The sequence below is a fragment of the Strigops habroptila genome, chromosome 5 (assembly GCF_004027225.2).
Source record: "Strigops habroptila isolate Jane chromosome 5, bStrHab1.2.pri, whole genome shotgun sequence".
Taxonomy (NCBI): Eukaryota; Metazoa; Chordata; class Aves; order Psittaciformes; family Psittacidae; genus Strigops; species Strigops habroptila.
Genome location: NC_044281.2, coordinates 2,743,982 through 2,759,317, shown reverse-complemented (window position 1 = coordinate 2,759,317; position 15,336 = coordinate 2,743,982). Strand labels below are relative to the sequence as shown.

Below are 15,336 nucleotides of genomic sequence, written 5' to 3'. Positions count from 1 at the left end.
AGGATTTAGTTCTGGCTCTTGAAAATTTGCTCATTTGTTGAAATTGCTCCATCAGTTTCTGTTGCAGAAGGGTTGCTCTTCAACTCTGTTACTCAACTGTTGTATAACATGAAGAAATTCCCATCAGAAGCAGGTCCATCTGGTGTTTGTTGAACTGAGACTCTGGCACAGGGTGCCCAGAGAAGCTGTGGCTGCCCCATCCCTGGCAGTGTTCAAGGCCAGGTTGGACACAGGGGCTTGGAGCAACCTGCTCTAGTGGAAGGTGTCCCTGCCCGTGGCAGGGGGTGGGAACTGGAGGAGCTTTAAGGATCCTTCCAACTCAAACCATTCTAGGATTCTATGAGGCATGTGGGAACATAGCTGACAGAGGCTTGCAGTGGGGTGAAGGTTGCTGGATCTGCTATGTAAGTGTATAACAATACAGGTCTGTGTGAACACGAAACACTGATATGAGAGATAATGTTAACTGTATCTGTAATCGTGATAGTTTCAAATAGAAAATAAAGTAGAAAGCTTATTGTGGGAATATTTTGATATAATCATTCTAGAAACAAGCAGTATGAGTAAAAAAACTCCATTAAAGTTAAAAACACCTAACAGATACTTATTTTTTATGATATGTATTTCAGATCTGATGATAACTCTGACCTGCTCTAGTGGCATGGTCATGAAGAAAGTCTTTAGAAACAGTTACGTGAGGATTGTGATTACAAATGTACATTAAAGGAACAGCCTAAAAGGTCCGATTTCCTTTAAGCACATAACCAGCAATGCCACAGGTAGAAGCCTTAAGCTTTTAAGTGAGTCAGATGAGCCAAAATATGACATGGCTCTTACATTGGCCTACTTCTGCCTGCGGGAGGTGTTTTCTCTTTATAAATGGATGTGAGTTGGAGAGGCATCTGTAGCTCTGATATTCTTTATTTTATTTTAATTAAAATAGCTGAAGTTTGAGACAGCCACTATTTTCTTTCTTTTTGGACTCACTGGCACATCATTTGTTATTGCTTAGACAATTTGATATTTGTTACCACGTTTGTTACCACAGTCTTTCAGTAATCCTTTCCACTCTCAAGGATGTGGTTAAAAATCCTGTTGCCTAGGCCAATGATATGTCTTGCACTTAACAGTAGATATTATTTAGGAAGATAAATTGAAAGCATGAGGCTTAAGGAAATTAAAACATATTTCAATGGCATATTTAATATGCAATTTTTTTATTTTTTATTTTTCAGAATACCAAAGAAAAGACGTTTGCCCAAACGGAAGAGAATATGAAAGATACAATGCAACAGCTACACAAAAGCACAGAAGAAAAAGAACAAGATATTAAAAGTCTCCAAGATCTACTGGCATCAGAAAGATTTAGCTTGTCTATACTACAACATACCCTTTCTCTCCGGGACTCAGAAATAACAGACTTGAAAAATGAAATAGCTTTATCCAAAATAAAAGAACAACACCACATTGAAGAACTGAAAATCAGTCACGAGAAGGATATTCGCAGACAGTTGGAGAACTTGAGGGCAGAGCTGGAGAAGTGCCACAGAAGAGAAATTGCAGAAGCCAAGCGGGTATATGAAGAAGAAATGATTTTAAAATATAAGAATGAACTTGATGAGTTAAAAAAAGAACTCTGTGCTCTGAATTCTGAAGAGCATGTTCAGAGTTTGAATGGCATAATAATTGACTTAAATAATAGCCTTCATGAGTCCGAAATTAATAAAGAATCTTTGAGAAAGAAACTTGAGAACCAACAGGAAGACTTCCAGAGAGAAAAATCTTCAATTGAGACTAAATACAAGGAGTTAATTGATGGCCTTAAGTTGCAACTTTCTGATGCAGAAGAGCAGCTCAAGGAAGCTGAGCAATATAAACAAGAAATACAGTCCTCGAATGGAAAGATTCAGAAACTGAATTCTTTCATCAAGGAATTAAATGAGAAGCAACTTCATGAGCAATATGAACAAGAAAAACAGTCCTCGAATGGAAAGATTCAGAAACTGAATTCTTTTATCAAGGAATTAAATGAGAAGCAACTTTGTGAGGCTAAAAACACTATAGACATAAGGCAAAAGCATGATGAAGAGATTGTTTCCAATGAAACGTTAATGAAATTGAGGGAAAACCAGACTTTTTCAGAGATGAGAGCAGAGCTTGATGAGATGTGGAATAAAGCACACCAGTTGACAGATGAAGATGAGCTAGTTCATGAAGAACTAGAGTTTCATCATGGCTTCGGAGTAGACTCCTCAAGGAATCAATTAATAGAAATTAAGAATTCAGAGATCACAGAGAATAATGAAAATAGTGAAGCTGGTAACCTGTCTCAAGAACACTTGCCAGAACTGGGGCTTTTCAGTGGTGATGAAGGTATATTGGCTAAATACCTCATCTCCACAGAGAGACCAAGAGAGTCATATGCATCCAGCACTTCTGAAGGTTATGCCATTGAAGAAGGTAGGTGCAGTAGGTATGGGTTAGACAGTAGTGTGCTTCTAGAAGCCAGCAGAGACTTTCTATCTCCATTAAGCTTTGGTCTTGATGAGGAAAGACATCCTAGTGATTTGGCTGAAGAGACTTTTGAAGAGACTGAGGTGAGTGCAAAGGCCTTTGTTTCATTTTTGTCAGATAGCTCCCTGCACCAAAGCAAAATAAGTGACCATGATGTTGATGTAAAGGATGATGAGACAACCAATTTAGTAGAGAGATGTCTGAAGCTAAATGAGCAACTCCATGAGAAGGAGTCAGCCTTGAAGAAATCTTATCAGGAGACCCAAGAAGCTATTGGAAAATGGGAAAAAGTAATGGCTGAGCTCTCTCAAATGCGTGTGGAACTGGATGAGGAACGTGAAGCACGGATCTGTTGTGAGAAACAACTTCTTCAAAAAGCAGAGAAGGAGAAAGAACTTGAAAACAAAATAATGTTTCTAATGAGGCAGCAGGGTGAGGATGGAGAAACTTCAACACAAGTGTCAAAATTGTCTACCTGGCAAGAAATGATAAAAGACCTCCAGGAGGAAAGAGAAATGTTGATGGTGCAGCTGCGAACTCAGGAGCAATTAGTGAAAGACGTTCAAGAGCAGAAAACAGCTTCTGATTCTGTAACAAGTGAAGTACAGTCTCTTTTTGGTCGTCAGTTAGCTGCTTTGCAAAGTCAGAGGGATCAGATGCAAAGCCAGCTTGATGCTCAGAAGGCTAAAAACCAGACAATAGCAGAGCTGCTTGGTCAGAAAACCGTATCTGAAGAGACATTGCTAAAAGAACAGGAGTTGCTCAAAGCTGAAATAAATAATAAAGAACAAAAATTAGCACTCTTATTGGAGGAAAAAACAGCCTTAGGAGAGAGATTATCTGATGTGGAGGTGGATCTGATAAAAGCAGGAAAAGCACTAGCAGAGAATGCTAGCATCATTGAGGATCTTGAGAAAAACATACAGGACCTTAATGCTGAAGTGAAGAACCTCAAAGAAATACAGGAGTGTGAAAGACTGGAATATGAGGAGAGGTTAAACTTCAGCAACCTAGAAATCCATAAACTTAATGCTGAAATAAAGGCCAAAAGTACTGAATACAGTGAGGAAAAAAGCCAGTTGACTGAAGAAATTGCCCATTTGAAGAAGGCTCATTTGGAGCTTGAGACTCGCTTGCAGGAATCCTTTCAGTCTGCACAAGCTGCAGAGGAGGCACAAGCCAAGATGGTGAAACATTACAGAGAGGAAATAGATAAAATGGAGACTCAGCACTGTGCTGAATTAACTAAAGTGAGTTTGACACACAAGAAAGAGGTAGGAAACCCAAGAGGGAGGCTTGGGAGGTTTCAGAATGCTTAAGGTAGTCATTGTAAATGTTTGTATGCCTGTTTGCAGATAGAAGAATTAAAGGCTGAAATAAAAGATAAAGTAGAAAACCAGCAAAAGTTGGAAGATGAAAAGAAGGAACAGATTTCTTTAATAAAAAAGGTAAATACTGTAATTGGGTTGATTTCAGAGAAGTAAACTCATTTTATGTTTTTTAAGCAGTATAAATGTTTTGGAGATGCCAACATCTCATGATTGGAGTTTTTTTCCATGGTGTTTTTGATTTGGGGTCAGGAGGAGGGGAGAATTCTAGTTATTTTGTTGAATCAAGTTCTTCAGCTGAGTATTCTCTGCAGGTACATGAACGAGAACATGATCGTGAAATCTCTGAGCTGATCACTAGACATGAAGAGGAAATGGAGAAGCTCCGTGCTGAGCTAAATAAAGAACAGCAGCTCGTGTTGGATGAACTTCGGCAGCAAATGGCAGCCACACACAAAGCAGAGATTGAGCAGGCTCAGCTCCAAGCCCAGGTGAAATACAGGAGCACAGGAATTACTGCAGTGGTTACCTGGCTGTTGCAAAAGGCAGCTCCTTGGGTTTGGTGCATGCAATGTGAACTCCTTTATGTAGTGCTGCCATTGAAGAGTTAGGAGTGGTGGGTGGTAGTAGATATTTTCTACAGTTCTCCAGGATCCTCACTGCAATTATATTTCAATGTTGATTTTGCAGAAAACAGGATGCTGAAATTGATGGGTTAAAAAACCAAGATAAAACAACAGCCAAAAAACCCAAACACCAAAACCAACCAACCAAAAAAACCAAGCCCCAAAAGCCCAACTTTGTCATTTTTCGTGTCTTGATAAGTTTAATAAGTGAATTCAAAGAAAATACCAGCCCCCTCCCACTTTTTACTTATCCCACTAATGTAATTCGGAATGCTTTATTGCTAAACTCAGGTGTATGAACCTGACCTTTTCCTCTCACTATATACTGGGTTTTTGAACACTTCCACTAAATGCAAACTTGAAATGGGAAGAAATGCATCCAGTGTTAGGTCTAATTACAAGGTGTTGCTGTAGCGTTTAGTTTATTTAAGAATTAAAAAGTTTGGTTGGTCTATTTTCGCTGCCATTTCTAACTGTTGGATATTTAACACTCCTTTTTTTAATGAAGCATGGTGAATTTTATTTCACTTTTCCAATACCACTTCAGAAATTTGCTTCTTAAATTGTAACCACGAGCAAATATGAGGAATTTTTCTTAATAGACAACAAAAGATTGGGGTGAGCTTGTGTTCTGATCTGACATTGTGAGGAAGTGGATAGACACAAGGTATTTGGTAGGAGATGAAGTAAAGAGGCAGGCAAGGAAAGCATTTTGCATGGAAAATGTTATACAAATCTTACTGTAATTAAAAGCAGCTTATTTTCAGGGTTCTGTCTTCAAAAAACATTCTTCTGCCATGACGAAACACTCTCCAAGTGCAGAAAGGCAAAACTTAGATGTGTTAAACTGACTGTGAAAAAAGTGAATGTATTTTTTTAGAGGGGAGGGAAAAAAACCTTTTTCTTTCTTTTTTTCTCCATTACAGACACTGCACAGCCTTGAACTGGAAGCTTTACGTCTAAGCTTAAATAACATGCATACCTCTCAGCTTGAGCTTACCCAGTCTAACTTGAGAAAAGAAAAGGAAACTGCCCTCGTGGAACTCCGGGAGATGCTCAATGATAAGCGTGCTCAAGAGGTAGCAATTCTGCAGAGCCGCCATCAGCTGGAGTGGGAGAAGATTAAAGAACAATGTCTGAAGGAAAAAGAAGACCTAAAGTCAAAGCATCAGCAAGAACTAGGTATTAAAATTTGGGAATAACGGACCAGACATTGAAACCCCATCAGTATTTGTCTTCCTCCACAGGTTCCTGTCTTAGTGTAGAGCTGGCACATTAATACAGTAATATAAATGTAACCACTTAGGAGTTCTTGAATGTAGAGGCTGAGAAGGAGAACTCTGAATCAGATGGTGGAAGAATCCTGGTGGGGAGTTGTGGATACTGTTACCTGGGGGTCTGGAGGAAAGACATTTCTCCTCAGGGAGGCGATGCTTGGCCATGTCCCAACTCGCCTGAATGCTGGGACACTGTCTTGTCACTTAGATGATATTTCTTTCTCTACTGGACCATTAGCTGGGTAGCTGGCACCATCTCTGAGTTCTCATTTCCCACTGAAACGCTTGAAATAAGGTTGCAAGCTAAGGCAATGGTACTTTGAAGCTGTGAGAAGGGGATTGATAGGCTCTTGCAGGGTTCCTGCAGACCAAGGTGTGTGCTGAAGGAGTTGGAATCAATCGTGGGGAGGAGCTGGGAAGGAAGAAGCCATTGGTGTCAGTGATAACAGAGCAGATAACAACATCTGTCTTGCAGTCTGTTTCTTAGGCATTCTTAGAAGAAATTTGAAGAGAGTTTCCTTCTTGCTGCTGCCTGAGACTCTTTTGCTGTGTCTCTGGAGACAGAGATGATTCAAACACTTCAGAGTGATGTGCACTGAAATGCAAGCATCTAAAATGACACTGATAGGCATTTGAATGTATATCTTTAGGGTTAAAGGTGGGGGTTTGGATAGAACCTGCTACCTTACACTGTTGCATGCCTACCCTTGTGTTTGATGCTGAAAATGGTAATCTCATCCATATTTCTACTTATCGTTTAATCATAACATTTAATGTATATTTATTAATAAGTATTTTACTTCACAGTTGATCAGAGAAAGAAAATAGAATTGGAAATGGAAGAGAAACATACCCAGGCATTAGAGGTACAAATTCTGTTCTTCATACGAGAAAAAGTTAAACTCCTTTCAGTAAACTAGAGATGGTAGAAGTCTTGCGTTCACTACACGTTTATTGTAGAGGACAAATAAATGAAGGAGAAAAGTACTCATTTATTAAGTGTGTTTGCTTTAATAATGCAAATCTTCTTCTCTCAGACTCTCAAAAGAGATTGGGAATTGGAGTCTGATATGCATTTAAAAAACATGGTTGAAGAGCTGTCTGCAAAACATCAGACTGAAATGGTGGAACTGCAGAAAACTCTGGAAATGGAATTGGAAAAAGTCAAAACAGAGCTGGGTGTTCTTTCTCTGGAGAATGAACAGTCTAAAAGTAAGTGCCATAGTGTGGGAAGCAGTTGTATTTATTGAATAATGGCAAAGCTAGCTAAGTGTTTTTAGAACCTGTATAAAAAGCAAATATATCCATGTACTCAAAAACTGAGCCAATGGCATAAGACTCTCTTGAAAACAGGATGACACATGAACAGGCTGCCCAAAGAGGTGGTGACTGCTCCATCCCTGGCAGTGTTCAAGGCCAGGTTGGACACAGGGGCTTGGAGCAACCTGCTCTAGTGGAAGGTGTCCCTGCCTGTGGCAGAGGGTTGGAATTGGATGAACTTTAAGGTCCGTTCCAACCCAAAACAGTCTGTGGTTCTATGTAAATGAAAGATTGTTTAAAGCCTAGTTAGCTGTCTTGTGCTTTGACTTCTGTAGGGTATGAGATGGACTGTGTTTTCCTTCAAGCGTATTAAAGGGAGGTACTGTTTTGCTTCCAGCTGAAAACCAGCTTTGGCGGTTAGTGAATTAATCAAAATTCTATTGATTATTATCAATAGGAGCTTCTTCTAACAAAAAACCCAATAGGTTTGCAGTGGGACTAGTTAAAACTTAATGGAATAGTAGCTTTTTTTAGACACTGTTTTGGAAGTAACCTGTAACTGAGGTTTTCCTTAACTTGAAAAATGAACTCTAGATGAGGTATGTCTGTTTATGCCTTTTGCTGAGGCACACATAGGAGATAAAACTAGGAAAAGTTTGTGTGTATCTCAGAATCTGACGTGTTTGTCAAGATAGTGGTTGACTGCCACAAGAGTGTCAGTTTTGCTGTCAGTGATGGCATGAAAAGGAACTACAAGATATGGTGTGCCAAGAAGTGAAGAGAGATAACTGCTCAGGTTGCCTAGCCTCTGAGGCACTATGCAGGTGAGAGACATGGGAAATGGGGAATGTGCTCTGTGGGACCTTGCTTGAGCATGGAGGTTGGACTAGATGACCCCCAGTGGTCCCTTCCAACCTCAATCATTCTGTGATTCTCTAATGCTCGCTACAGGTAAATGCAAATGCATTATTTAAGGGTGTTGGATGATGCTGGCAGGCAGGCAGCAGGACCAGGTTTCAGAAGTGAAGAGCAGCCTTTTTGGCCTGCCAAGGACTGGATACTTTCACAGTGTTTGGCTCACCTTTGGCTGCTGTGAGGACATGCTTGTTCTTCCCAGCCTGCACTAGCTTTACTGGATTTCCCTGATCCTGTATCATTAAAATCTGTTCTGTGAGGATAACATGGCATCCCTTGCAGCTCACTGGGGCTGAAATGTGGTCACTTGATTGCAGATTCTTTCTGTGCAGGTCAAGATGTGTTGACTGAATGAGGTAGTAGCACGTTTACAGGGTTCAGAGAGTGCTCAGTGCTGAGGCAGAGCATACTTGGTGTGAGCTTTCCTAGTCCTGCCTGTTCATCTCTTCTTCTGCCTTCTGCTGAGTGTGGTCATAGGAGAAATTCTGTGTTTGTAGCATCTAAAGATATGCTTGATTCCCTGTATGTGGGCTTCTAGTCCAGGATGCTTGTTCATGTATGCAGAGAGCAGATGCTCATTCCTCCAGCACTGCTGTTGGTTATCTCTTGGCTAACAGCATGGGATACAGAGACTGGGAAGCACTATGTGGAAATGTTTGACTTTCAAATGCTTTATTCTTCAAGTATTTAGTGATTCTCTCTGAGCTACCATTCTAGTCTAGAGACGTGCATTTCTACTTTAGTTGCATAAAAGTTGTACAAGTTATTCAGTAACTGGGATGATGGTATAACAGAACTCACTTTTGATTTTAGTAAAATGTGTAGAACTGGAGGAGCAACACGAGTTAGCCATTACAGAATTACAACAGCAGCTGCAGGCTGAACATAACCAACTCCTAGAAAATATGAAGATGAAAAGCCAAGAAAAAGAAGAGAATCTTCAGAAAGAGGTGAAAAATAATAAATACTCATGTTTGATTCTATGTAGCAAAAACTAAACAACATACACATAATTTTGGTGACTTGCTTGTATTTAGGGATTTTATTGACACACTAAAACTCATGAAGCAGGTAAATACTCTGGGATTCTCTAGTCATTCAAAATCTTTTGAATGCAGTTGTCTTTGTGCCGTTTGGTGCTTTTTCTTCCTCTGTACTTGTATGCTTAATTTTCTGGTTCTTATGTTTCATTTTTATATAGCTAAAACTTTATTTTTGCCCCGATGATAAATATGGCATCAAGAATAAATTCCTCTCTCTGAGGAGTGGGTCTAACAGTCAAGTGCTACTCAGCATCTCTGATAGCCTGGATGAGGAGCTGAGATTGCCACTAAGACATTCTACCTATTTCCGACAGAACTGTCTGTTGCTTATCAAATAAGCAATTAGAACAAAATTGTTTTAAGAAGTTGATGGGTTTTGGTTTTTTAACATGTCTTCCATAGCTGGAGAAACTTCAGGTCATGCATGAAGAACTCAAGACTCGTTCACAGGAAGAAGTCAGGCACCTTTGGTCTCAGCTTGACAGTACCCGAGCAAATCGACAAGAGCTAAGTGGTAGGTCGAAAACTGAAGCACTTCCTTTTTTGCCTCTTCTTCATATAGAAGTACACATTTTTGACACAAAATACTTGTACTCATGTACTAGAACACACAGGTAGGTCACAGTGTTCTGTTTCTGAAGTGAGAGGTGAGTCAGTGTCAGATGAGTAGTTGATCCTGCAGCGTCAAAAAGTATGGTGTCGCTATGGAGAAAAGCTCCCTCCTGTGGTTTTCTTTTCCCTTCCCACTCCGTTCCTGCACACTATCAAAATTGTTAGTGAAAACCAAACATTTTTCATTGCAATGTCAAATTAAGTGTGATATAGTTAAAAAAGGGAGAAAATGCTGGTCAATGCAATCACATGCTCCTATTTGTATTCAGTAGGGGAGCAGGTATGAATTCAATTGAGCAAACTGTTAATTGTAGGTAGGCAGTAAAGCTCACTGCTTAGTTTATGATTTCAGGTAGTTTATTGTGGCTATTTTATTTATAGATAATGAAGAGAGGAGTCTGCTTAAAGGCAAAAAGGCAGAAATATTTTAAAATTGTGATTAGGTTATATCTTGAGGTAGAAGTGGCTTTTTTTTCCCCCTTTGGGTTTTGAGGCAAGTTATGCATTTTCATTGACACTCAAAGTGGAGATTCATCATCTTTTGAAAGGCTATTAATTCTTCAATATAGAAAAGCCCTGGATTAAAGATATCTCTAAGTTAAACCGAAAACATTCAGGTGATACTTCTGAAATCAGAATGAATGATAACGTTGTTTTCCTATAGGGCTAAAAATACCCTCCTTTTTCCATGATGATGCTTCTGTTTAAAATAAACATATACTCTAAATCTAAAAGCAAAAAAAAGGTGAACATTGCGCACAGCAGTTAAAGATAACAGGTTTTATAGAGTCATAGAATGGTTTGGGTTGGAAAGGACCTTAGGATCATCTAGTTCCAACCCCCTGCCGTGGGCAGGGACACCTGACACTAGAATTAGTCTTATGTGTATCTGCATTAAACTTATGAAAAGGTTTTAAAGCCTGAGAGAAAGTAACAACTGGATCAAATCTGACCATATGCTTTATATAGCTTAAGATTTCTGTTTCAAGATTTAAAACAAAACAGTCTATCTAGTCAGACTTTACCTTGACTTTTTCAGGTCTCTGATATTACAAAATTATAGCAGATAGCACTTTATAGTATTTGCTGGAATTCTTATATTTCCTCTCTGTAGCCCTGATCTTTATTAACATTTCAAATGTCTCTCCATGTTTCTAACTGCTTACATTCTCATTCTTTGGACCCTTTTTGTTTCTCCTTCATCTTGCTTGAGATGGTGAAACCAGAGTGCAAGCCCATGGTCCAGGTGAGGATATCTCTTTTGGCGTGTGAGATCTTAAAAGTGGTTTGTTTTACTCTGCCTTTCTTCACTTGAGTGATCCTTTGACAATGCATTTGGATTGATTTGAAGACTTGTGGTGGTGGGTTCACAACGTGGCAGCTGGATCAAGGGGTCACTGCTCTGATGGACAAATGACATGCCAGTTCAAAACTGTTAAACACTTCTCAGGGTTAATGTTGTGCTGGCAGACTTTGCTGGTTAGGCAAAACATACCCATGCCAGATTGGACTCCCCTTGCCTATCCCATTGGTGTTGTTACTAGTCCCTGCTACAATGAGCATGGGTGATGATTAAGCAATATTGCATGACTCTGCATGTTACTAGCCCAGACCTGAAACACAAGGAAATGAGGAGGTCTAACAGTTTTCTGGTAGCTTTGATTCTTGTCATGAGGAGGATGGTTTCTCTGAATGCAGTGTAAATGGAGAACGTAGGTTTACTCACAAAGGAATGTTTTGTCTTTAGAAGTTTATTTTCTTATGTAGCCTCTGGTATAACATTTTACTGCTGTCTCAACAACTAAAATATGGCTGATCTTCACAGAATGATTTAGCCTAAAGATACGTGCTTCTGAGTACTTGAGTTGGTTTTGCCTCCATTCCAGAGCTAAAAGAGCAGCTCCTGGCTCGTGCATCACAGGTGGAAGAAATAGAGCATTTAAAACAAGAATTTGAACAGCAGTGTCAGCAGAGAAAAAGTGAGCATGAAGCTGAATTGGAACAACTGAGACTTTACTTTGAAAAGAAGCTAAGAGTTGCTGAAGAAAACTACAGAGAAGAGTTGACTTTGCTGCATCAGAGACTGCAAGAGCTGAAGGAATATTCACTGTCAGAGTTGGAAATGAGTCAAGATCAAGCAGGGGACATGAGGTGATTATTCCTTTTCCCCTATCTTATCTTATGACAGCATTGCTTGCATTATATTTTTAATACTAAAGATGATGTTAGCTTCTAAATATATTGGGATTGAGCATTAGGTGATCTGTAGTTAGAAACCCAGTGATGGAAGTCATGAGTGTTCAGTCCTGAGCAGTTGTTACAATTGCTCTGTGCCTACTTTCAGTACTACATCGTAAATCAGCAAGTTCACTTAATTTGTGACACGTTACAATCTTAAACTTGAAACCCTTTTTCTTAGTTCTTCTGTCACAGTTTTTGAAGAGGCTGCTGAGAAAGAGAGAAAGGATACACTTGTTCAGCTAAATCAACAGCTGGAGCATCATCAGGTAGGATTTTTGGTATATTAAAATTCTACTGTTCATTACATGACCTATATGAAAATTGATGTCTGATTCCTAGTTCTTAGCAAATAGTTAGTAATTTGAGACATTTATTAAGGCTTAATTATTTTTGACAAGTATATTGTAAATTATCAGTTCTCAGCCTAGCAGAACAGATGAAACAGTGTTCTGTGGTTTTGTGTCCTTTGTTTGGGTTATCCTGTGCCTAGTAAGGAGCTTATCAAAGCTTTTCTACACAAGTGCAGAACTCATGTTGTTTCTCTTCTCTATAGCTTCTGTAGTAGTTGCGCCTTTTATTGCTGCCTGTTCTCTTCAAATGCAGTTGCTAATTTGGTCCCGCTTCCATTTACACACCTATTTTTATGTACCTTATTGTAACTTAAGAACTTACTTCTTTGCTCAACTTACTTGAAGTGGACTGAGCATTTCAAAAAGGATTTTTCCTTTTGGTTTTGGCTTTAGATTTTTATTTTTTAAATGAATTATAAAATTAGTATATTTTTTTCTTAATGAGGGAATGACAAGGGGAAAAGACACTCCCAAGATAGCATGAGCTCAATTTCATTAGTAAATCACTCAAAAAATGCATGAGTTGTGAGAAATGTACACATCATACCTATTTTCTTGCTGTTTGATTACCTAGCTGAGTATGAAGCTGCATGCATAGTAGATGGTTACTTTTAAGTTCCGTGGTGTACACAAAAGGGTCTCTTAATTGCTGAGAGTTGATAGTTTCTCTGCCCAGATGCTTGTGGGACTTCCCCCTCTGCTATATATTCAAACAGCTCCTGAAGCTCAAAACTGCCTTGTGGCATGGTTCCAAAGAGTATCTATCTGAGGGGCTCTGCTGCTGTAGCAGCAGATGGAGCAGCAGGAACAGAGCAAAGCCAGCAGGTTTTTTGGAAACCAGATATATGCATGTCGGGCAGGTGCTTTATATTGCTGCTGCCACTGAAAGATACTTGGCATGGTTTCTTCAAAGCTCAAGATGTCTTTCTCTAACCCATTTCTTGTGTAGGAAGAACTTGCCTGTTTGCAGGTACAACTTAAAGAGCAACACAGGTATGAATTAGATTCCTTAAGGTCTTCCCTTGCACTTCAATATAAAGAGGACCTAATGAAAATGAAGATGGATCTGTCAGACAAATGTAGAACAGAAATTGAGGAAATTAAAAGACAGCATTGTTTAGAACTTGAGCAGCTCCGTGCCCAGCTTTCAGAAGAACATTTAAAAGGTAAGATGATCTGACAGACTGGGAAGTAAAACAGTAAGCTGCTTGTGTGGCTTTATATATTCCTTTAAATAGGCTTTTTAAGTTTTCAATTTGTTATTATCTACTATAAACTATAGGGAACACTTAACACATGTTAATCCCTGACATCGAGCACTTTGCTTTTTGCCTTTGGTAGCACAACTCAACAAGCCCATAAAAGATATGGTGACCTGAAGTTGATTATTCTGTAGTAAAATGTACTACAGCTGTGGAGCAGTTGCTAAAAGGAGTTGATCAGGTTTTCATTCTTGATGCCTGGGAGGGCACTGTCAATTCCTGAATTAATATTTATTTGAGAATTTCTTAGTTTTATCTGTCAACTATGTTAAATGCCTCCTCTATTCGCATGAAACAGGCCAGTTCCATAGAGTACACCCAATTCTGATCTATGTTCCATACCTCTTTTGCCTGTGTTTCTTTTGTGGGTTTGAGAGTCATCTGCTCATTTAATGTTAATATTTCCTTTTTCTCCTGTGTTTTCCACTAGTTGGCAGATGTATTAGGATGAATTTTTTGAACACAAAGTATTTCTGAGGGGCAGAATTTGTAATAGGTTTCTTTTGCTGGGGAGTTCAGGTTAAAGTTCCTCTTAAGACTAAATTTAATGAGACTTCTGATGTGATCATGGATTGATGTAATTTCCTAACCATTGCTGCTTTTCTTGGAGTTGTAATTTATAGAAATATACTGCCGTGTATTGATTCAGTGTGAAATGCACATATTGTTGAGGTGCAGGTAAGGTATCGTGGCAGTTCTTCTATCTGCAATGTTGATCTTGGAGCATAGTATGACTTTATAATCCATAATTTACAGTTAGCTATGTAACACACAGCTATAACTATATTCCACTGTATGTTGGTTAAAAGGATCAGTACAACTTTTAACATTTGCAGTTATATTTCTTATTTATTTTTCTTTTTAATACTAGGCAGTATATAAAAAAAGTGCTTAAAATGGAATGTTTAGAGATTTGTCCCATCTGCCTTTTTTGGGAAATGCCTTGTGTAAAAAGCATGTGCAAAAGAGGAGATAAAACTTGAATGAATCTGCCATTACATTGCCCCAAAAAAAAGTCAGGTCTGTGGCTGTTGCTGGCGGAAGGGAGGTCCTGCCACAAGCTTCTTGATCCATCCCCATTATTCTTTGTGTGTGGATACTGATATATCTCAAAGGTGATGTTAAAATGGAACAAAGTACGAAATCATCCTGATAAGAGTTTCTTGTTGATCTCTAGTTAGTATGGCTACTGATAAACTGCACAGCTGACCCCATTCAGCTTTAGTTCTGTGCATTAATAAACCCTGCTAAAATAAAATAAGTTCCAGAATGTCATTTTACTGATGGGTTTTCTTTTTGCTTTTCAGAAATCACCAAACTGCGCCTACAGAGCGCTCAAGATGCAGCACGTCAAGTTGAAATGGAGGTGGCTGAGCGCATGTCTGTGCTGGAGGAAGAGCACAAAGCTAGGCTCTCCCTCCTCAACTCTGAGAAACAGCGTATTGCAGAGCTTTTGGAAGAAATAGAGCATCTAAAGGAAGAGATTACTAAACAAAAAGATTCATTTGTGCAGAATGAAAAGCATCTGAAAGATGAAATGGAAAAGGTAACATGTATTACAGTACTGTTTGGCGGAGAGTTGGGCAAGCTCAGATCTGTTGGGAAGACCAAAGGAGAGAGAAGCAGCACTTATCTTTAGATGTGCCTAGTTAGTGATGGTAGCTTCAGCTTTAAATGGACTTGCATGCATACACACAAATATTAGAATACAAAAGGTCCTCATTCTGAACATCTCCCTGCAGTACATCAGAGTGTCCTGGTGCAAAAGTAACACGGTACACTTGCATACTGTGACGTGTCATGTGGCAATGGAGAATTCGGCAGAATGCACTGGGGCAGATGGAAAAAACCCTCTGCTGAACAGGTCCCTTCTAAGAAATTTCTGCCTTTGAAGCAAATAACCAGAAA

At 39.2% G+C, this 15,336-nt stretch overlaps 1 protein-coding gene across 1 annotated transcript in view; it reads left to right on the top strand.

Moving 5' to 3' along the window:
* PCNT (pericentrin) overlaps nucleotides 1–15,336 on the top strand; it is an 89,532-nt gene that overhangs the window by 12,922 nt on the left and 61,274 nt on the right. The window contains 12 exon segments of the mRNA XM_030486583.1: nucleotides 1,236–3,788; nucleotides 3,870–3,962; nucleotides 4,157–4,333; nucleotides 5,395–5,650; nucleotides 6,553–6,611; nucleotides 6,783–6,957; nucleotides 8,734–8,870; nucleotides 9,366–9,477; nucleotides 11,462–11,726; nucleotides 11,995–12,082; nucleotides 13,116–13,332; nucleotides 14,736–14,974. Of these exon segments, the coding sequence (XP_030342443.1) occupies nucleotides 1,236–3,788; nucleotides 3,870–3,962; nucleotides 4,157–4,333; nucleotides 5,395–5,650; nucleotides 6,553–6,611; nucleotides 6,783–6,957; nucleotides 8,734–8,870; nucleotides 9,366–9,477; nucleotides 11,462–11,726; nucleotides 11,995–12,082; nucleotides 13,116–13,332; nucleotides 14,736–14,974 (4,371 nt within the window).